The sequence below is a fragment of the Polyodon spathula genome, chromosome 1, assembly GCF_017654505.1.
Source record: "Polyodon spathula isolate WHYD16114869_AA chromosome 1, ASM1765450v1, whole genome shotgun sequence".
In the NCBI taxonomy this organism is placed as follows: Eukaryota; Metazoa; Chordata; class Actinopteri; order Acipenseriformes; family Polyodontidae; genus Polyodon; species Polyodon spathula.
In genome coordinates, this window is record NC_054534.1 from 47,910,591 (window position 1) to 47,933,787 (window position 23,197).

General features: G+C 41.9%; 1 protein-coding gene and 1 long non-coding RNA gene across 5 annotated transcripts in view; both read right to left on the minus strand.

Moving 5' to 3' along the window:
- Positions 1–1,435: 1,435 nt before the first annotated feature.
- On the minus strand, positions 1,436–4,339 carry LOC121319443. Its single transcript, XR_005950704.1, has 2 exons — positions 4,137–4,339; positions 1,436–1,703 (listed from the first exon to the last, which is right to left on the minus strand). It is a non-coding gene; the product is annotated as an uncharacterized LOC121319443 (long non-coding RNA).
- A 553-nt stretch (positions 4,340–4,892) lies between these two features.
- LOC121319428 (zinc finger and BTB domain-containing protein 5-like) overlaps positions 4,893–23,197 on the minus strand; it is a 33,053-nt gene continuing 14,748 nt past the window's right edge. For 2 of the 4 annotated variants that reach the window (XM_041256855.1, XM_041256864.1), the window contains exon 2: positions 4,893–7,347. In XM_041256855.1, the coding sequence (XP_041112789.1) occupies positions 5,209–7,344 (2,136 nt within the window). In that variant the 5' untranslated portion in view covers positions 7,345–7,347 and the 3' untranslated portion in view covers positions 4,893–5,208. Of the gene's footprint in view, positions 7,348–20,934; positions 21,099–21,178; positions 21,196–23,197 lie in introns of those variants that run through there. The other 2 variants (XM_041256871.1, XR_005950702.1) reach the window with 2 other exon arrangements.

Genomic DNA, 23,197 nt, shown 5'->3' on the forward strand with positions numbered 1-23,197 from the left:
GGTGCTCAGAATTTGATTGGCAAAATAAGCTTACTGTATTGTGTTAAAGAATCGTCAAGAATGTCTCCCTATGGGAACATATTTGGACACCCCTTCTGATTAAAGCTGTGGTACTTTTAGAAAACTGTATGTGGAATGGATACCTTATTCCCTTGAGAAAGAATACACGTCTGCTTTCACAGGCCCAAATTACCAATTCATCTTACTGCCTTATCTAAGATAACATTAGCCAAACCAAAATTACTGCTAGAGGGGTCTGAAAACCGCAATGGAGTATTTACACTCAATTAATTACATGGGGAAAGAATATGAATGATGCAAACAAATTCTGGATACTTTGACCTTTATTCCAGCTTTTACAAGTGAAATGTGATACACATAGTGTAAATGCGGTATACATTATTCACTTCTGGCGTTTCATAACTCTGGCTTAAGACTCCAGAGTTTGTAAGGCAAAAACTATTTTATTTCTTATAAACAATGGTATTTGGATTTATATATTAAGGTTGTAGAAATAAAATTGTTTTACAGTGCACTTTCAAACATTCACGTAAGCTTTATGCTTAAATTTAAGACCCTATACATCTGTGCTACAAAATAAAACTAGCTACCAGCTGAATCAACATTGCTGGTAGTATATTACAGTATCCCTGCTGTCCATTTGGTAATCTTTCTCCCACCAATAGCAAATACAAACTGGGCACCAAGAACGTACAAGCCAGTCAAGGCTGCCATAGTCACATTTGTAAGGTATTAACTGTCTGGTCAGTAAAGTTGAGAAAATATCTTGATATTGAAAATAATATTTTGTATGCAATTTGATTGCAAAATAGGCAATATAATCACTTTAACATGATATGTCAATTACATTCAACAGTATTCAGCAATTCAGTATTCATGCAAGTTTACAAACATTTATTATTTAAAAAGAGAGGCAACACACTGGACAACACTGAACATTTTCTTGCCCTTAGAAAGTGCTTGATAAGCAACTATAGAAGCAATTTTGTGGAATAGATGCTAAAACAGCGGTTTGGGGTTGTCAGTTAACAATGTTAAAGAGTCACTGGTGGGGCTGAAAGACTTCAAACAACACAGGAACATGGCAGTATACATTTGTGTCTAAGCAGATCCTGAATAAGTTCCCTAAAACTACATAGTGAATTTGTGAAGGCATCAGAAACAGTTCTACTGTGTTAAAATTGTAATGCTTTGGGATGGGTTTACTGTGACTTTTATGTTTAATAAAACACTATTTAACTGTCGGTCGGTCGGTCGGTCTGTCTGTCTATCTAAAGATAATCCTGTGTGGAAGAGGAGAAACTTTAACGCTTACAAATAAAAAAAGTATTGAAACATAGAGCAGGGGAATCCATAGGATTCACTCTTTAGTTTAATCAACACTTATATGTTTAACACTTTTTTTTTTTTTTATAAATTAAGAATCATCTGCCTTTCACAGTTTAATAATTCAGTCTTGATCAAGGTACATGGTAAACGTGCAATCAGTAGTTTCAAATTCTGACAAATGTAGATCTTGGTGCCCCAGTGTGGCATCTGTATTGAGGCCTTAGCAAGCAACTGTCTGGGCATCCATACAGAGACTAATCTTTCTAGATATATATCAATAAGTGTAGTGTTTATGAGAATCTCAGATCAAATGACCAACTTTTTATTATTTACAAGCAATTTACAAACAGCACCTTCCATTACACTGTTCATTCCTAAAGAGGGCTCCATCCCTCCCTCCCTCCAGACAATATACTGTGCAAAACATACTGGCAAACAAAACAAAAATTATATTTTAAGACAGGATCGTAAAGTAGCAGGGTTCTAAAAAAAAACAAAACAAAAAAGCATTACATGTCCCCATGTGTTGCTACAACTGTGTAAATAATGTACCTGTAATTTTTCTTTTAATTGTTAACATCCGGACAACCTTTTACACTTAACTTTAAAGTCTGTTTCAAAGCTCTTATCAAAATGGCCGCTCTAGTGCACTGAGTTTGAGATCTGTCCTCTAAATTACTGCAGGAAGCGATAAAATAATAATAAAATAAAAAAAAAAATAAGTGCTCCAGTTTTTCTGTTCCACACTACATCATGGATCGTTATTGCTGTGTTACCTGTTTGACCACGTGGGCAAAAGCGCATCTCACTAAAAAGGTTAAAAATGAATAGTGCTTATGTTATCTATTTATTTATACATTGTATATATTTTTTTCATGCAAGATTAAAATGCAGATGTTAACCAGGGTCCTGTTTGATTTGACAACTTATATTGCAGTTAGTGGGAACAAAATAATAATAAAAAAGTACAAACTATTGGCAGTTTAAAACAATAAAATAAACAATGATAGCTTTTGTTATAAAGTTCTATTATGCTGTCTACTGTGACTACTGCCACTTTTTTTTGTTTTTTTTTGTTTATGAGAATCTCAGATCAAATGACTAACTTTTTTATTATTTCCAAGCAATTTACAATACTTTTACAGTAAGCTTTTTACTGGCTATAAAATCAAGCTCAAATTCAATAAAGCATATGCTGAAATAATCATTATCTTAATACAGTATCCAGATATTTCCTCCTTACTGAGCTTGTATGGTATTTAAGTGCTGCATAATAGTTATTCTAGTTTGTACCCCTGCCTTACAGACTGAGCAAGTCTAAATTGTAAGTAAACTGAATCAGTCATTATAATGTACAGGGTGAGTCTTAATTCTCACAACATTGTTGGAGCATTGCAAAAACTGGAGGATACGTGGATGACATGCACAGGAAAAAAAGTCTTATGATAGAGACGCACCAAAGGGTTGTTCAAGAATGTCAACATTAAAGTAGAATATAGTAGAAAGAAATGTCATTGACAAGGATGAGGACAGAAATATCTGAGTGAATGCAGTTTGGTTAAAAAAAAAGGTCTCAATCTCACACAATCAGGGTTTTCTTATACTTGAAACTGATCAGGGACACTTTCTTTTTCCAGCCACAGCAGTTCAATGCAAGAAGTTACAATGGGCCACATTCTCCCAAAATTCACTGCAGTAAAGTTTGTACCAGTAAAGAACATGCAAGAAACAATTGGTTTCACATTAGCTAAGATTTGGTTTGGTAATCTCAACATGTTTAGAACATAAAAACTCAACTCAGCTCATGTTGTTTTGGAATGCCCTTTAGCACTTCCACATCTCACATGTATTTCCTAGCAATAGCCCATAACAGAATTGCTGCAGACCTCCTCTGTGGATGTTATGGTTCAAAAAGTCAAAATTAACACCAGCATGACAATCTGAAACAGAGTGATCTAAAAATAGCTATCAGGACTGGTCAGATCTGTCACAATTCCAGTCTTTTCTGTACAGATTAGGCTGTACATATATACACATATCTGTGGTTTAGTTACCCGATGTACATAATCTACACATACAGTAGTACTTCAAAAATGTTAGCAGCAATGTTTGCTGTGCACTAACACAAAACAGATGGAAACAGAAGGGTTGTAGCCATGTTAAGTGCCTGATCAGGCAGCCTATTTTCGAACCAGGCACGTATGAATAACCCTGCAGCAAGCAGAGAAAGGTGCATTAAAGAGCTGAAATAGGGAAATACTTGCCATGCTAAAACAAAGTTTGTGTCTGTGGTTTGCTCTGTATTGCAGATGGACTACTATACAAGGGGGCAGTCTTGCTTGAGAAGTTACTATTTATTTATTTATTTTTTTAAAGGGAGGTCATTGCCCTTAAGATCACCAGTCTTGTCTTAACAACACCCTTTACTTCAGTTGCAAATTTGATAAGCAAAATAATTTCAAAACCAGACCCTCCCATGAGATTTCACCCTGTTTAAAACATGTAACTGTTTAAAGCAAAACTATAACACCGTCCTGGTTATTAGTAACTTCAGCACTTTTCTCAAAAAGTTTTCCCTGTTAAAGCAGTTCACCACATGGCTGTTTTTTTCAATTGGAAAATAAAAAAAGTAGTCAGAGAACCCTTTTTGGGGGGTTAGTTTTTAATCACAACAGTCACTACTGGCTGCAATGCAGTCCATGATGACTACCCTGTTTGCTGTGCAGTCCCGCTTCTACAGTAAGTGTTTGCTGCTGTAAGAAAAGCTTGTGAAAATGAAGCAGCACCTTCCATTACACTGTTCATTCCTAAAGAGGGCTCCATCCCTCCCTCCCTCCAGACAATATACTGTGCAAAACGTACTGGCAAACAAAACAAAAATTATATTTTAAGACAGGATTTAAAGTAGCAGGGTTCTAAAAAAAACAAAACAAAAAAGCATTACATGTCCCCATGTGTTGCTACAACTGTGTAAATAATGTACCTGTAATTTTTCTTTTAATTGTTAACATCCGGACAACCTTTTACACTTAACTTTAAAGTCTGTTTCAAAGCTCTTATCAAAATGGCCGCTCTAGTGCACTGAGTTTGAGATCTGTCCTCTAAATTACTGCAGGAAGCCATAAAATAATAATAAAATAAAAAAACATAAGTGCTCCGGTTTTTCTGTTCCACACCACATCATGGATCGTTATTGCTGTGTTACCTGTTTGACCACGTGGGCAATAATCCTTACACTATCAGCGCACTACAGCAGCCATTTTGAAAAGAGCTTTGAAACAGACTTTAAAGTTGTAAGTGTAAACAGTTTTCAGGATGTTAACAATGAAAAGAAACATTACCGGTACATTTTTTAAACAGTTGTAGCAACACGTGGGGATGTATAATGCTATATTTAAATATATTTATAGAAAAAGTGAAAACAAGAGAAATAGTCCATCAATCCATGGGATTGCTAAAAAAAAAAAAAAAAAAAAAAAAGCACATCTCACTAAAAAGGTTAAAAATGAATAGTGCTTATGTTATCTATTTATTTATACATTGTATATATTTTTTTCATGCAAGATTAAAATGCCAGGGTCCTGTTTGATTTGACAACTTATATTGCAGTTAGTGGGAACAAAATAATAATAAAAAAAGTACAACAAACTATTGGCAGTTTAAAACAATAAAATAAACAGTGATAGCTTTTGTTATAAAGTTAGGACTATTCTACTATGCTGTCTACTGTGACTACTGCCCACTTCGGGTTAGGTCCATGATAACCCTGAAAGTAATGGCCGTCCATCTGTGCTTAGGTTTTGGGCAAGTAGGTCCAGTCTGAGTTGAAGATTGTGAGTAGAAGGGTTAGACGGGGTGTTAGAGCAGAGTGTTGGGCAGGTTGCTGTTCTGCCACCGCAGGCATGTGGTCTTCGAGTGCTTGTAGAGGTGGCTGGACTGACTGAAGCGCTTGCCACATTTAAGGCAAGCGTAGGGTTTTTCCCCTGTGTGCACACGGATGTGCTTCTTGCAATCTGTCAGGGTTAGGAAAGTCTTGCAACAAATTTTGCAGGCGTATTTGCGTGCCCCTTCTACCACTAACACATTGTGCTCCGAGAGCGCTTTCTTACATTTAGACAGCACGTCAGCAGAGGCGCGTGTCAACTGGGGAGGGGCCGCCACCTGCTGACCCCCATCGTAACCCGAGGAAGCTGCCCCGTTGAGCAGCATGTGGGAGCTGCTGCCTCCACCAACACCTCCAAAGGAAGACGAGGAAGATGACGCATCCTGCAGCTGAGTACCATCCATTCGCATCGAGGCACCCATCACTGGCATCTTAGGGGCGATACGACGGTAGCCTGGAAAACCCATGTTTGCTGGCATCCCACCTCCACCTCCTTCCACTCCTTTGGTAGACCTGGAGAGGGAGTGTAGGCCCAGGCTGGACCTCTGGAAGTCCAATGCAAACTGATCAGCCCCGCGGTAGCCATGGCCCATTGCATCTTGCATCGGCCGCAGGAAGTGAGCGTCCGAAGAATCACTGAAAGGGTTGCTGTCCCCTGACAGGTGCTGGTGGTGGTGGTGGTGGTGGGAAGGCCCATTGACAGATTTGGGGCTCAGGAGGTAGGCTGTATCCCCTTCCATGCGGCACTCCCCACTGGTGGTGTTGGGAAGATTGTCATTAGTGCCTTGGCTGTAGTTGTCCCCAGCTGCCCTGCCCTTGTTAAGGAAGCTGGAGATACTGAAATTCTGCTTGCCATCTAGGTTGCTATTGCTGGTGGGACCTACTCCTCTCCTGTCCCCCACATGGTCAGTTGTGGACTGAGGATCCGAGAAGCTGCGGTCGCTGCTCTCTGGACTCAGCTCGATCTTGTCAGCCCCCTGCTCCACATGGTCACTGCCCTCAGCCTGTGAGATGACATCACTGACCTCATCCTGGGGCTCCGGGGAGCTCAGGGGTTCATTCTTCACCACCACATGCATGTGCTGCTCCTCCTCCTCTTCCTTTTCATCCCGCGCTTCCATATCCTTCCCTCCATCCTCAGGGGTGACATGAACCTGAAAGCTGCCATCATCAGCTGCTTGGTCATTCCGGGTCTGTTGTTGCCCAGTGTTACTGCCACCATCTGATTGGCTAGGCAGCTGAGCATCCTCTTGGTTACCGTAGGGTTGCTCGAACATCATGGTGCTATCATCTGCATTGTCCACCGATGAGACGCTTCCCAGGCCTTCATCGAGTTTTGGCCCATCACCCAGCTTGAGAGAATCCGGGGAAAAGTATTCACGAGCATGGGCTCCTGTGTCCACCACAACACCACCAATGTCACTCATTATCATGGACTCCTCGGCTGTAACTGAAGGCCTCAGCCGCTGCCTGAACCTGTCCTCTGCAGCAGCTGCAGCAGCAGAGGGCTTCCTCTTGTGAAAACGCCGTATGGGAAAGGATGCTCGCTGTTCCACCACTCCTGCTCCTCCACCCCGGATCGGATTGGTCTCATCAGCCCCATTCTGTCCTCCAAGCGCCGAGCTGACCAGGCTGAGACCCAACTGCTGCAGCAGGAAGGAGCGCTGGAGTCGGGAGCTGGCAGCCTGCTGTTCCTGCTGGACCCGCTCGTTATTGGTGCTGCCAGGGGGGGACATGGGCAGGGTGCGGGTGGTCAGGTAGTGCTTGCAGGCCTTGACCACAGCGTTGAGGTGGAGATGTGAGGCAGCTAGCAGCACGTCCATGACGTTGCTCTCACCTAGCATCAGCGTGGAGGTATACATCATATCAATGAGAGCAGAGAAGGCCTCGGCTGTCACCACCTCGCTGTCTAGCTGGATCATGTTCATGCTGGTGTCTCCCTCTGTCACTGTGAAGAGAGCCCGGAAGTGTGTGCTACAAGCTGCTAGCACTGAGCGGTGCGCCTTGAAGTGACGGCTCCCCACTACGATCACACAGTCACACAACTGCCCATGTAGGCGCTGATAATTCAGCTGCTGGAAGATCTGGTCAAAATGCCCTGGGAAATCCATGGCCTGCCAAAAGAGAAACAGAGACAAATCAGCATGGTCCAATATGGTTTCAAAAGACATGGCACAATTTATTTTAAGATACATGAATTTGGTGTAAATGCAGTTCTATACTTGCTGTAGCTGCTGTAAAATGGCGTGCTTGGCACCACAAGCAGTAGCAACAGTACTACAAAGACAGTACTGTAATGCTTCTGACATCAAATCTTAGGCACATGAAATTTCAAAAGTCAAACCTAGCTGCCTTTTTATCAATTAGTCAACCAATCTTCATTTTATATAGCGCCTTTCATAGTGGAACACCATCACAAAGCGCTTTACAATAAATACAAGAAAATCCATAATACTTAATAGATAAATGCATAATACATGACATACAGTGGAAAGTACATAATACACAATAGTAGCATAATACATAAAATAGTACATTAAATACAGTGGAAAGTGCGTAATACTTGAAATAATACAATACAGTGGAAAATGCATAACACGTGAAATAGTAGCAACAGCTAATAACAGATATCAGGCTTAAGGAGCATGGAAAGCAAGAGAGAACAGGTGGGTTTAAGAGATATTCCAAATGTGAAGCCTCAAAGCATTGGGTCTTTAAAATTTAGAAACCAAAGTCACATCACGACAAAATGGTTGCCATTATTAGGTAACAGGTCAAACTGAAGGATACAATAAACATTTTGCTAGAGGAGTTTCAATAACACTGAATATATAGGTTGAATCTCAAACAATTTAAACAATATGAGTTGTTGAAAAAGTGTCTGCATCGGTGGTAAATTTACATAAACATATCCCCTTACGGCAGGGATGCTTAAATATAAATACTTTAAAATGGACTGCTTACAAGGCAGTAAAGACTGAATTATCTTTGAAATTAAAAGCAAACCTGGAACAATTATGAAAATTCCATTTGACAAAACATGAAAGCAATTGTCAAGGGAATGATTCATTAAAGCCTTGATTGATTGTCGGTGAAGTCTGGAGATCCAGCTGAGAAGAACCCGAGGAAGCAATAATATTGTGCTGAAAGGAAAGCATTATGCTGAGGCCTATCAAATCCAGAGTAAATTAAGGCTCAACTGGCCCGGGAATGATTCATGACAATAATGTCCGTAATGTCCAAGATGCTTGAATACTCTTTAAACCCAGATTACAAAACAACTGCACTGTATACATGTAGCATGTGTTATGAAAGCCTTTATGAAATTCCCCAAAATCTTGAGTAAATTTTGGGCTTTGTAATATTTTTTTTTTTCTGAGGGGAGCAATAGTACTTATAAGAACATAAGAAAGTTTACAAACGAGGATGCCATTTAGTTTGTTAATAGCTTATTTATCCCAGAATCTCATCACACAGCTTCTTCAAGGATCCTAGGGTGTCAGCTTCAACAACATTACTGGGGAGTTGGTTCCAGACCCTCACAATTCTCTGTGTAAAAAAAGTTGAATGCCCCTTTATCTAATCTCCATTTGTGACCCCTGGTCCTTGTTTCTTTTTTCACATCGAAAAAGTCCCTTGGGTCAACATTGTCAATACCTTTTAGGATTTTGAATGCTTGAAAATCAGGTCGCCGCGTAGTCTTCTTTGTTCAAGACTGAATAGATACAATTATTTTAGCCTGTCTGCATATGACATGCCTTTTAAACCTGGAATAATTCTGCTCGCTCTTCTTTGCACTCTTTCTAGAGCAGCATACCACCGGGTTTTGGGTTGGGTCAGTGCATGTTACAAGCGTGCGGGACCACATTTACACTGCTGCATGATACAGTTCAGTGTAAGATCACAACTAGGAGATACAGCTGGAGCAAGCAGAGCTGGTGTTTTTCTATGACTAAAAAATGTGCAGGTTCTGCTACTAAAACAATGCTTGTTAACCCATTCCTGGAAAAGAAAGAGAAAGAAACAAACAAACAAACAAACAAACAAACACCTGGTCTATCTGCTTGAACTTGCAAAAACAACACAACACAGAGTGAGGGTAAAGTGATAAAACCTAGAAATAAACAAATACTCAAAAGCTGCTATAGATGGGTCTTTTCATTTGAACTCATCACACAAGCAATTGTTTTGTCAAATTCACTGACCCGTTATTTCCAAGCTGAGGACACATTTAAGACAATGGGTTCTATTAAAAAAGCTTCAACTCATTATGTGAGGGAAACAACAGGCCCAGAGTTATTTAAATGTTTTTCATGAATAAAACTAGTTTTGATATTCCTGGAACTGTTCTGGAATACTGATTGATTAATTAACAGTAAAGAACAGTTTCAGAAATATCAAACTTTATTTTATTCATGTAAATAGATTTGAAAAAAAATGATTTTCAGTCGGATAGCCAAAAGTAGAGTTTTCACCTAACCCGTGGACAGTCAAAGATTCTTTGACTCTGGCTCTCTCAGAAAAAACACTGTTATGCAGACTGCATGATAGAGCAGGCATACCAGCTCTTTCAAAATGGCACAAATACTGGTGAAGCAATCTATGTAAATATGGTTTCCATTAAAACCTACTCAAGCACCGGTTCTCTAACAATCAGATGTGTCCGTCCGCTAAACCAATTGGGAATGTCATGGTATGCTGCTTTCACAGTATACAGTGCCGTGGTATAGTCCTACATAGGGCCCTATGAAATTGGTTTTATTTTTATTCAGTTTTTTTTCCCCTGTTTAAAAAAAATGTAATTCAGCATTTACAATACATTGTTCTACAGTGGTTTGCAGAAGTATTCACCCCCTACCAATAATGTCACATTTTGTTGAATTACAAATGTGTGCAGTTTTTCAAACAAACTTTTTTTATCCAAAGCTGTAGTGGTTACACTGAACACTTATATGAGGAGGAGGAGGTTAAATGTCAGCAAAACTTGCAAAGAAAATATACACAATGAAATTTACTGGTTGCATAAGTATTCAGCCCCTCAAGTCAGTACTTGGTAAAAGCACCTTTTGCAGCAATTACTGCTGAGAGTCTTTTTGGATAGGTCTTTACTAGCTTTGCACAGCAGGATGGTGACATTTTTGCCTATTCTTCACAGGAAAATTGCTCCATTTCTGATAAGTTTTTTGGGGATCGTCAATGGACTGCAATCTTCAAGACTCGCCATAAATTTTCAATTGGATTCAAGTCAAGACTTTGACTGGGCCACATTAATTCTCTTCTTGTTCAACCACTCCAGTGGGGCTTTGGATTTGTGCTTCGGGTCATTGTCCTGCTTAAATGGGAATTTCCTCCCATTTAAGCAGGACATCCTAAACCAGTTTCCTGCCTCCCCAGCTGCTCAGTTTGGGAGGGTGACCTGATCTGGGTAGTGTCTGGGTGGTATGATGCATCCTCCACTTCTTAATGATGGACTTCACTGTGCTGAGAGGGATAATCCGCACCTTTGAAATTTTCTTGTACGTTTCTCCTGCTGTGCCTCTACCACTTTATCCCTGACTTGTTTCTAAAGCTCCTTGGTCTTCATGGTTGCTTTGTTGGATCACTACGCGAGTTGCAGCTTCAAAGTCTTTATATACGAGAGGAAAATTATCTACAAGTTAAACCACTTTGAGTACACACACCATTTCAAACAAATCATTTGCACCTGAGCTGATTTGCACCTGAGCACCTGGGCTGCAGTAGCAAAGGGGATGAATACTTATGCAACTGAGATTAATCTGTTTTTCTAAGTAAATATTCCTTATTTATATTCAATATGCATTATTATTATTTTTTTACTTTATCAATGTGGAGTAGTTTGTGTAGATTCTACACATCGTGGCGTACGCTCAGGTGCAAACAAAATGTGAAAACATTGCAGGGGGGTGAATACTTCTGTAAACCACTGTAAATCAAATCAAAATGCTTTGATACAGCGATAACAATTAAGTAGCCTAACAGTTATATGCGATGAAAGTAAACAGGTCTTGAAATAGGCAACCCCATCTGTATGTTGTGGTTATTTTATTCTTGAAAACCTGTAATTTTATAAATTAATAAAGCACAGAACCAAAGATAATATATTTGATACAGCTTCCAAAGTCTCTTCAGCTGCTCTTCTAACTAGTTAGTGAGCTAACTAAAAAAAAAAATGGTAAAAATGTAGATATTGTTGTGGGAAGGTCCTATCTAAAGTCTTTCACATATACAACTTGTCCAATACACAGGACCTACTTTAATCATAAGGTAAAATCATAAGGTAGAGTTTGAATTGTAAGGGTTTATCTCTGCCACTATCTCCACCAGACAGAAATCCCCTTACTAGCTGAACAGCCAATTAACTGTGTTTTTTCAACCAGATCTAGCAATTAAGAGACTTGCTACCCAACCCGAGCCCGAAGGGTCACAACAATAACACCCTGTTTCCATTAGCCACGTTTAGGTACACCTAGGGACGGAGGAAATGGAAGCACTTTAACATTTGGTCAGAAAATCCAGTAGTTGCAGTTATTGGGCGCAGTGTGAAATCTTTTTTGGAAAAAAAAAATTGTGCGGGCAATGGGAATTGAAGAAAATAAAAACTTAAAATAGGAGTACAAAAAAGTGAATGACGCCAACAACAAAAGTGGCAACAGCAGAAAAACGTTCAAATACTTTGAGCTAATGGACAACATACTGGGATGCCATCCAGGACACAGCCTCGAAGGTGTTGTTTGTACCCGTCCATGGAGGACTGAAGCCCTTGTTTGGAAGGTATGTGGACTTGTTCTGTTTTAAATTAAGCTTTGTTGTTGTTTTGCAACTTTATACCCAAAAAAAGTACACTATTGTTCACCCATTGACTGTACACCCATTCATTGTTTTAAAAATAAATAAAACAAACAAATGCTAAAAGGAAATACAATTTATTTATTAACTAAAATATTATTTTATTCCGTTAGAAACACTGATCAGCAATACACCTGCAAATCACTCCAGTAGAGAGGAATGTGAAACAAAAGGACCTTTTCCCCCAGAATCTGCAGAATTTGACTGAGGTATTCTTTTTTTCAGTTAAAGAACAATTATTCTTGTATTAAATGTACATTACTGCATACAGTTTGTGGGCATTTTTAACATATGTGAAAAATATATCTATTCAGAACTAGTAACTCAAATGACAGATCACCAGGATCTTCAACCCGCATGGCTTCCCCATGACCTGCAGCACGACCTAGAGATATTGTGCAGTTACAGCAATGTACTATTGCACAAAGAAGTATTACAGTGCTGTGAAAAAGAATTTGCCCAGTCTGATTTTCTGTATTTTTGCCACTTAATGTTATCAGATCTTCAACCAAAATCTGATAGTGAACAAATAACACATTTATTTATTAAAGAAAGTTATGCAACACCCAGTGCCCCCGTGTGAAAAAGTAATCGCCCCCTTAGACTCAGTAACTGGTTACGCCACCGTTAGCAGCAATAGCTGCAACCAAATGCTTCCTGTAGTTATTGATCAGTCTCTCACAGTGCCGTGGAGGAAATTTTGTCCACTCCTTCTTGCAGAACTGCTTCAACTCAGTGACATTTGTGGGTTTTTGAGCATAAACTGCTCGTTTCAGGTCCTGCCACAACATCTCAACGGAGTTTAGGTCTGGACTTTGACTAGGCCATTCCAAAACTTCGGGTCGGGTGTAGTTTGTATATTATAGTTCAGGTTTGGGTCGGGTGTAGTTTGTATATTATAGTTCGGGTCGGGTGTGGTTTGTATATTATAGTTCAGGTTCGGGTCGGGTGTAGTTTGTATATTATAGTTCAGGTTCGGGTCGGGTGTAGTTTGTATATTATAGTTCGGGTCGGGTGTAGTTTGTATATTATAGTTCAGGTTCGGGTCGGGTGTAGTTTGTATACTATAGTTCGGGTCGGGTGTAGTTTGTATATTATATTCAGTTTCGGGTCGGGTGTAGTTTGTATATTATAGTTCGGGTCGGGTGTAGTTTGTATATTATAGTTCAGGTTCGGGTCGGGTGTAGTTTGTATATTATAGTTCGGGTCGGGTGTAGTTTGTATATTATAGTTCAGGTTCGGGTCGGGTGTAGTTTGTATATTATAGTTCAGGTTCGGGTCGGGTGTAGTTTGTATATTATAGTTCAGGTTCGGGTCGGGTGTAGTTTGTATACTATAGTTTGGGTCGGGTGTAGTTTGTATATTATAGTTCAGGTTCGGGTCGGGTGTAGTTTGTATACTATAGTTCGGGTCGGGTGTAGTTTGTATATTATAGTTCAGGTTTGGGTCGGGTGTAGTTTGTATATTATAGTTCAGGTTCGGGTCGGGTGTAGTTTGTATACTATAGTTCGAGTCGGGTGTAGTTTGTATATTATAGTTCAGGTTCGGGTCGGGTGTAGTTTGTATGTTATACTTCGGGTCAGATGTAGTTTGTACGTTATAGTTCGGGTCGGGTGTAGTTTGTACATTATAGTTCGGGTCGGGTGTAGTTTGTATATTATAGTTCAGGTTCGGGTCGGGTGTAGTTTGTATACTATAGTTCGGGTCGGGTGTAGTTTGTATTTTATAGTTCGGGTCGGGTGTAGTTTGTATATTATAGTTCGGGTCGGGTGTAGTTTGTATATTATATTTCAGGTTTGGGTCGGGTGTAGTTCGTATATTATAGTTCGGGTCGGGTGTAGTTTGTATATTATAGTTCAGGTTCGGGTTGGGTGTAGTTTGTACACTATAGTTCGGGTCGGGTGTAGATTGTATATTATAGTTCAGGTTCGGGTCGGGTGTAGTTTGTATATTATAGTTCAGGTTCGGGTCGGGTGTAGTTTGTATACTATAGTTCAGGTTTGGGTCGGGTGTAGTTTGTATATTATAGTTCAGGTTCGGGTCGGGTGTAGTTTGTATACTATAGTTCAGGTCGGGTGTAGTTTGTATATTATAGTTCAGGTTCGGGTCGGGTGTAGTTTGTATACTATAGTTCGGGTCGGGTGTAGTTTGTATATTATAGTTCAGGTTCGGGTCGGGTGTAGTTTGTATATTATAGTTCGGGTCGGGTGTAGTTTGTATATTATAGTTCAGGGTCGGGTGTAGTTTGTATATTATAGTTCAGGTTCGGGTCGGTTGTAGTTTGTATATTATAGTTCAGGTTCGGGTCGGGTGTAGTTTGTATATTATAGTTCGGGTCGGGTGTAGTTTGTATATTATAGTTCAGGTTCGGGTCGGGTGTAGTTTGTATATTATAGTTCAGGTTCGGGTCGGGTGTAGTTCGTATATTATAGTTCGGGTTCGGGTCGGTTGTAGTTTGTATATTATAGTTCAGGTTCAGGTCGGGTGAGTTCGTATATTATAGTTCGGGTCGGGTGTAGTTTGTATATTATAGTTCAGGTTCGGGTCGGTTGTAGTTTGTATATTATAGTTCAGGTTCGGGTCGGGTGTAGTTTGTATATTATAGTTTAGGTTTGGGTCGGGTGTAGTTTGTATTTTATAGTTCGGGTCGGGTGTAGTTTGTATACTATAGTTCGGGTCGGGTGTAGTTTGTATATTATAGTTCGGGTCGGGTGTAGTTTGTATATTATAGTTCAGGTTCGGGTCGGGTGTAGTTTGTATATTATAGTTCAGGTTCGGGTCGGGTGTAGTTTGTATATTATAGTTCGGGTCGGGTGTAGTTTGTATATTATAGTTCAGGTTCGGGTCGGGTGTAGTTTGTATACTATAGTTCGGGTCGGGTGTAGTTTGTATATTATAGTTCAGGTTCGGGTCGGGTGTAGTTTGTATATTATAGTTCGGGTCGGGTGTAGTTTGTATATTATAGTTCAGGGGGTCGGGTGTAGTTTGTATATTATAGTTCAGGTTCGGGTCGGGTGTAGTTTGTATTTTATAGTTCGGGTCGGGTGTAGTTTGTATATTATAGTTCAGGTTTGGGTCGGGTGTAGTTCGTATATTATAGTTCGGGTCGGGTGTAGTTTGTATTTTATAGTTCACGTTCGGGTTGGGTGTAGTTTGTACACTATAGTTCGGGTCGGGTGTAGATTTGTATATTATAGTTCAGGTTCGGGTCGGGTGTAGTTTGTATATTATAGTTCAGGTTCGGGTCGGGTGTAGTTTGTATATTATAGTTCGGGTCGGGTGTAGTTTGTATATTATAGTTCAGGTTCGGGTCGGGTGTAGTTTGTATACTATAGTTCAGGTCGGGTGTAGTTTGTATATTATAGTTCAGGTTTGGGTCGGGTGTAGTTTGTATATTATAGTTCGGGTTCGGGTCGGGTGTAGTTTGTATATTATAGTTCAGGTTTGGGTCGGGTGTAGTTCGTATATTATAGTTCAGGTTCGGGTCGGGTGTAGTTTGTATATTATAGTTCAGGTTTGGTCGGGTGTAGTTTGTATATTATAGTTCAGGTTCGGGTCGGGTGTAGTTTGTATATTATAGTTCAGGTTCGGGTCGGGTGTAGTTTGTATACTATAGTTCGGGTCGGGTGTAGTTTGTATATTATAGTTCAGGTTTGGGTCGGGTGTAGTTTGTATATTATAGTTCAGGTTCGGGTCGGGTGTAGTTCGTATATTATCGTTCGGGTCGGCTGTAGTTTGTATATTATAGTTCAGGTTCGGGTCGGGTGAGTTTGTATACTATAGTTTGGGTCGGGTGTAGTTTGTATATTATAGTTCAGGTTCAGGTCGGGTGTAGTTCGTATATTATCGTTCGGGTCGGCTGTAGTTTGTATATTATAGTTCAGGTTCGGGTCGGGTGCAGTTTATAAATTATAATTCAGGTTCGGGTTAGGGTGTAGTTTGTATATTATAGTTCAGGTTCGGGTTGGGTGTAGTTTGTATATTATAGTTCGGGTTGGGTGTAGTTTGTATATTATAGCTCGGGTCAGGTCGGGTGTAGTTTGTATATTATAGTTCAGGTTCGGGTCGGGTGTAGTTTGTATATTATAGTTCGGGTTCGGGTTGGGTCAGAGTGTTCAGTGAGTGGATTATGCCATTTTTATTTTTATGTTTTGTGTTTCTTTCTGTATGTGCAAGTGCTTCCTAAAACTCACTTCCTCCTTCCTTTTTTGCCTGTCTAAAAATATATTACGCGAGTGAAGTGCTGCCATGAGGGGCAAGGACTGCAAGCGTGCATGTCCGTTAACCAAAAATGTACAAAAGGAGAGAATTTCTACATTTAAAAAAAAAAAAAAAGATAACAGTTTTATATCACTCGCTTAATATCATATCCCTTTTATTATCATGACTTTTGAAAAACCACTCGTCATGCATCATAGGTTACCTCTCTTAATATCATCTCACAAACCCGCTTATTGTCATGCTTTGTCAAATGCCTTGTGCATTTTGTGCAGGCTGTCAAATACCAAGTAGGTGGTCCAAGGGGATACAGTTTGAGATTGGTAACTGCAGGCTTGGAGACCTTGCTTGAGGTGGCCTTTGTGCGCAGCTTCAAAATATGTCATGGGGTTGTGGCTCGATAGGCATGTCATTTGAGACAGAATGTGTTGAGTAATGCACATTATTAAATTAAGAAAATAGTTGTGAATTACTGTGACAGGACAGCTGGGAGGACAGAGACTTGGGGACAGTAAAACTGCAGTTAAAGCGGTGCTGCGCTGTTTTAATCAACAAAAATAAATCAAAAAGTCAAACAAAACACTGCTCACAGAGCCAAAAATAAAAGGTCAAACAAAAACCGTTCAGGCTGGGCAGAGTCTTCACTGAACTTTGTAACACAAAACAAATTTAGCAACACAGAAACACTCACCCCAAAACACCTCCACCAAACAAAGGAATGTCCCCCTTTTTTATAGCATGTGGCTGGAGCCTAATTATCAATTACTCAATTGGCTCCAGCCACATTCTCATTCTTTCTCATGTATTTTGACGGGAATAGGAAATTAACCCCATCCCTGCCAACCACCACCAAATCACCACACAACAATATTTACAGACAGGGCCCTGCACTGCCACAATTACTTAAAGGCCAAATTGAGAAAAATTAATGCAAGGACAATCGTACATAAATCGTATTTTTATTCATGGACAACAGAAAACACAACTTAGTAATAAAAAAAATGAACCTACAGTGCTGCGAAAAAGTATTTTCCCCCAGTCTGATTTTCTGCATTTTTGCACATTTTTCACATTGAATTTGGTCCGATCTTTTTGTGGCTTGTATTAGTATATGAGGGAGTCTGAGAGAAAAAAATGACACCAAAGTTTGGTGCTTCTTTCATTTGTTTGGTGTGCAAGGTAATCAAACATGCGATCTTCAGGTGTGAAAAAGTTATTGCCCCCCTGTGGCAATTTGGCCAATGATTGTGAACAGGTGTAGAGGTGATGCAGTGCAGAAGAAATCACAATTGTAATCCGGTAGGAAACGGGGGTTTTACTTATAAGCTGGGTCTGGTGACAAACAAAAGAAAAATGCTCCGGCAATACACAACAATGTGTAATGCACGGAGCCAAACAAACTGGTTTACAGTCCCAAACAATAAACGTTATCCACCTCACAATACTAAAACATGGTCACCAGTCCCTGGTGCGTATAGTAGTGCTCGTGGTGGGTGATAACAGGTTATTTGGTGACAGTTCGCGCAGTGCAGTTCCGGCTTGTGCTGGCCCAAAAGCAACAGCTCCGGAACGTGTTTAGCCATCTAGTGACACAATAAACAAGACAATTACTAACACTCAAAACAAACAAACACTCACAAATATTCCTCGGCAGTTTCTACTGCAGCTCTCAGTCCTTCCAGGTTTACGTATACACCCAAGCGAAGGAAAAGATTAGCATTTCTCTGGCCCCTTTCATGCTACCCCGCATGATCCCTTGGTAAATGATTCCAGCTGCGTCTAGCTTGCAGCTGCTACCTCATTTACCTTCCGGGTCAATACGTTCCAGCAACAGAGTCTCGCTTCCATCCAGGCTGACCGACTTCCCAACCTCGGAAACGAACTGTCAGTCCATCCCGTCCAGATACTGTTTCTTTAGCTATTTAGCACCCTCACAGATCGAGAGGGAGATTTACAACCAGAACTCATTGTATTTCTGTCACATATCCCACCGCTCAGAGTGGAGCCGAAGGTACACTCGGCTGAATCTACCTTTCCCATTACTCCCCCCTCCCAGGAAAAGTAATCCGCATTTTGATGGTCCTTTCCCGCACGGTGTACCGTATAGTACATGAAAGGCTGCAATGCCAGATACCACAGAGTTATTTGGGCATTGCTGTCCATCGTGCTTAACCACTTGAGTGGGGCGTGGTCTGTGACAAGTTCAAACGAGTGCCCCAGCAGGTAGTATCGTAAAGAGTGAGTAGCCCATTTAATGGTCAAACACTCCTTTTCGACTACAGAGTATTTGCTTTCCCGAGGTAACATCTTTTTGCTGATGTACAGTATCAGGTGTTCTACTCCAGCTACCTTTTGGGACAAGAGACAGCACCCAAACCTGCATGTGATGTGTCGGTGTGGAGGATGAATCTCTTGGTGAAATCTGGAGTAATAAGAGTAGGGGCCTGGCAAAGTCTATGCTTAATCGCATCAAACGCCCCAACACTCAGCTGACCACTTAATTAAATTAGGAGCACTCTTTTTGGTGAGGTCAACTAACAGGTTAACCACTGTGGCATACTCAGGGATAAAGCGGCGATAATAATGGGCTAATCCCAGTAGTGACCTCACCTGAGTATTGGTTCTGGGGATCGCTGCGTCAACCAAAGCCTGGATTTTGGTGACTACGGGTCTTACCCTTCCATTCCCCATTAAAAATCCCAAATATTGAGTTTCTTTTTTGGCAAACGCACATTTGCTCAGGTTAGCTGTCAGCTGGGCTGCCCTCAGAGACTGAAGGACGGTTGCAATCCTAGCCAAATGCTCTCGCCAGGTGGAGCTGTAAATAACTATGTCATCAATATACGCTACTGCATATTCATGATGTGTGTGTAAAACCTGGTCCATCAGTCTGAAAGGCAGCGGGTGCACCTTATAGCCCAAACGGCATGGTTTTAAAGTGAAACAGCCCTTCTGGTGTTGAAAATGCGGTTTTCTCTCTAAAGCTGCGGTTTAAGGGGATCTGCCAGTATCATTTCGTCAGGTCCAGAGTGGAGACAAACCTTGCTTTTCCCACTCTATCTAGAAGTTAGTCGACCTGAGGCATGGGGTATGCATCGAACTTGGCAATAGAGTTTACCTTTCTGAAATCTACTCAGAAGCGGTTGGTGCCGTCCTTCTTGGCCACCATGATAATAGGATTGCACCACTCGCTCCTGGAAGGCTCAATCACCCCAAGCTCGAGCATGTCCCTTACCTCTTTGCGAACACCACTTCGTCGACTTTCTGGGATCTGGTACGGTCTCTCTTGCACGACGACAGCTGGTGGAGAGATAGTCATATTCAACCAAATTAGTTCTGCTGGGCAAGTCAGAAAAAACATCGCTGAACTCCTCAATAAGCTTACACAACTCCCATTGTTGATCTGGAACCTCTATATTGCCTGGGGCTATGAATAAGACCTCCCTTGCCTGCCATGGCTTTAATAAATTTACACAATAAATTTCACGTTCATTACGGCAATCGGGCTGTCTAATTTCATAATTCACTTTCCATATAGCCCGAATCACTTCATATGGCCCTGCCATTTGGCACACAATTTCGATTCTGATGAGGGAAGTAGCAGCATTATCTTGTCTCCTAGTCGAAAGGTTCGAATTAGTGCATTTTTGTTGTAATGCTGCTGTTGCCGGTGCTGAGCCTAATGTTGTCCTGGGCCAAATGACCAACCAAATCTAGGCAATCTCTTAATAGGAGCACATGCTTCACTACATTTTTGGATTAGCTTTTGTGCTCCTCCCACCCCTCTCTGAACACATCGAGGATGCTGCGAGGCCGTCGGCCGTACAGGTGCTCGAAGGGGGAGAACCCTGTCGAACTCTGCAGAACCTCTCACTGTGAAAAGGAGGTAGGAAAGAAGCGATGCCCAATGTTTTTGCTCTTGTGTTACAAACCATCTCAGCATCGACTTCAAGGTCAGATTAAAGCGTTCCACCAAACCGTCCATCTGTGGATGATAAACAGACGTCCTGATGGGACATATTTTTTATATTTTATACAAATTGTTGTAGCATGTTAGACAGAAAATTGGTTCCATGATCAGTCAAAATCTCTTTAGGGATCCCTACTCTGGCCATAATCTGTACTAACTTGTTGGCTATTGCAGCGACGCTAGTGGATCTCAATGGAACTGCCTCTGGGTATCACGTTGCATAATCTACAACTATGAATAAATGTGTATACCCAGAGTCAGAAGACAGCAAAGGGCCCACTATGTCCATTACAATGCGCTCAAAGGTGGTGGAAATAATCAGCAGTGGAACCAAAGGGGCGGGGTGCACTCGATCCAGCACTACTTGTTGGCAGTCTGGGCATGTGGCTACATATCGACATATTAGTATGAAGACCTAACCAATAGAATCAGGCCAATATCCACACCCTTGTCTTCTCAGCTCCGAGGTGCCCTGCAAAAGGGATATCATGAGCCAGCCTCATGACCTCGGTCCGACAAGATGGGGGAACCAATAATTGTGTTACAGGCTGTTTTGTTCCTGCGGCTAGATTTACTCTATACAATAATCGCCCCTTGATACTGAAATTTGGATATACTAGTGCCCCAGCGCCCTCAACATCCTTACCTTCAATAGACCGGACCTGCCCCCAAGCGTGCACTAGTGACGGGTCATTGTGTTGGCCCCACACCATGTCCGGTAGATTGAGAGGGGCCAGAGTAGCATCTGCCCTGGTTGGTGCAGTAACCTCGCCCTCTCAGTCACACCGTGTTCCGAACTCCCTTTGACTGGCGTTTGTTACCATTCAAGCACTTTCCCACCAGACCCCAGCCTTGTCTCAAAGATGCTCCCTCCCATTTCGCGGTCCGTCTCTCCTTATTCGTTTTTCTAGGACAGAAAATAGGGGAAAACATTTCAGGGTGAAAAGGAAACACATCACCAATTCGTTCCCTTTTCTTCTTTCTGCCATGTTTACATGTGTGGCTGAGACTGCCATTATTTGCACCAATTCTTGGAATTTTGGCCAGTCTCCGCCCAGAATAACTGGGTTTGGTAACCTTTCCGTCACCCCTACTACGAAGTGACATTTTATCAGTCCTACCGATAAGTATACTTTTAGGGAGGGGTATGACGCTGTGTCTCCATGGGTACAGGAGATACCCACCTGACCTTGTGGCCGCCACGACACAATGCCCAGGAGAACAGTCCGAATTAAGGTTTGCTCACAACCTGTGTCCACTGATGTGCAAGTTTTCACATTACCTAAAACCACATCGATCATACAAGGCCCCTCCCGACTGGCAAGGGGGCCCATTGGGGTCGGCAGTCTCAGAGGTCTGGGTCTAGGGACGGATGGTGGTGGTGATGTTGGAGAGAGAGGTAGAGGTCAGCTGCTCCAAAGGGCAGGGGACGACAGTATCTCCACTCGGGCAGAAGCTAGGGAGTCCTCGAAGCTTTCGGCCAGCTGCACGGTCTCCTCCAGGGTGTCGGGGTTGTTGCGCCGTATCCACGCCTGGGTGTCGGTGCTGACCACATGGCAGAACTGCTCCACCACTATTGCCTCCATCTGTGCCACGGCCTTATTTTCCGGGGTCAGCCAGTGCACCATGTGGTCACACAACCACTCTGCGACCACCCTGGGGCATGTTTCCGGGGATCTTCGGTACTCCCTAAAGTGTGCCAGATGGGTTTCTGCCATTATGTTGAGGCGGCGAAGGATGGCCTGTTTACCAGGTCGTAGCTGCCGGCGTTGCGGTCACTCATAACCTGGTAGGCTGTCTGAGCTTCCCCAATCAGGCAGGGTCCCAGCTGGCTCGTCCAGAACTTCCTTGGCCAAGCCGCAGTGGTAGCCAGCCATTCAAATGCCACCAAGTACGCCTCCAGGTCGTCCTCCGCCGACATCTTCAACGCCTGAGCCTTCGGTGCCGACATAACGGGAGTTGCGGTAGGAGCTAGCGCTGTGGACATTGCAAGCCCTATCCGTTCAGTGAGTGCAGTATAGCGCTCCTACTCTCCTCTACGTCCCGTCTGTGTTCCAGAGCTTCCAGCAGCTCCACCAGTGCGTTGAGATCCATTCAGAGTTCTGAAACCACGTGTGGCAATTTGGCCAATGATTGTGAACAGGTGTAGTGGTTATGCAGTGCAGAAGAAATCACAAACAATTGTAATCCGGTAGGAAACAGGGGTTTTAATTATAATCTGGGTCTGGTGACCAACAAAAGGAAAACGCTCTAGCAATACACAATATGTAATGCACGGAGCCAAACAAACAGGTTTACAGTCCAAACAAACGTTTTTCGCCCCACAATACTAAAACACGGTCACCAGTCCCGGGTAAGTGCAGTAGTGCTCGTGGTGGGTGATAACAGGTTATTTGGTGACAGTTCTTCTCCGTCTAGTGATACAATAAGCAAGACAATTACTAACACTCAAAACAAACACTCACGAATATTCCTCGGCAGTTTCTACTGCAGCTCTCAGTCCTTCCAGGTTTACGTATACAACCCAAGCAAAGGAAAAGATTAGCATTTCTCTGGCCCCTTTTATGCAACCCCACATGATCCCTTAGTAAACGATTCCAGCTGCATCTATAGCTTGCAGCTGCTACCTCGTTTACCTTCCGGGTCAAAACGTTCCTGCAACAGAGTCTCACTTCCATCCAGGCTGACAGACTTCCTGACCTCGGAAACGTGCCGTCAGGCCAGCCCGTTCAGATATTTTCACTATTTAGCTCCCTCACAGGTCGAGAGGGAGATTTACAACCAGAACTCATTGTATTTCTGTCACACACCCCTAGTTAACTCAACCCAATTAAAGGAATAATTAGGGTCAGCCGTTTGAATACTTTGGTTAACAATCAGACCTGATTTGGGCCAGCCCTGCCCAATAT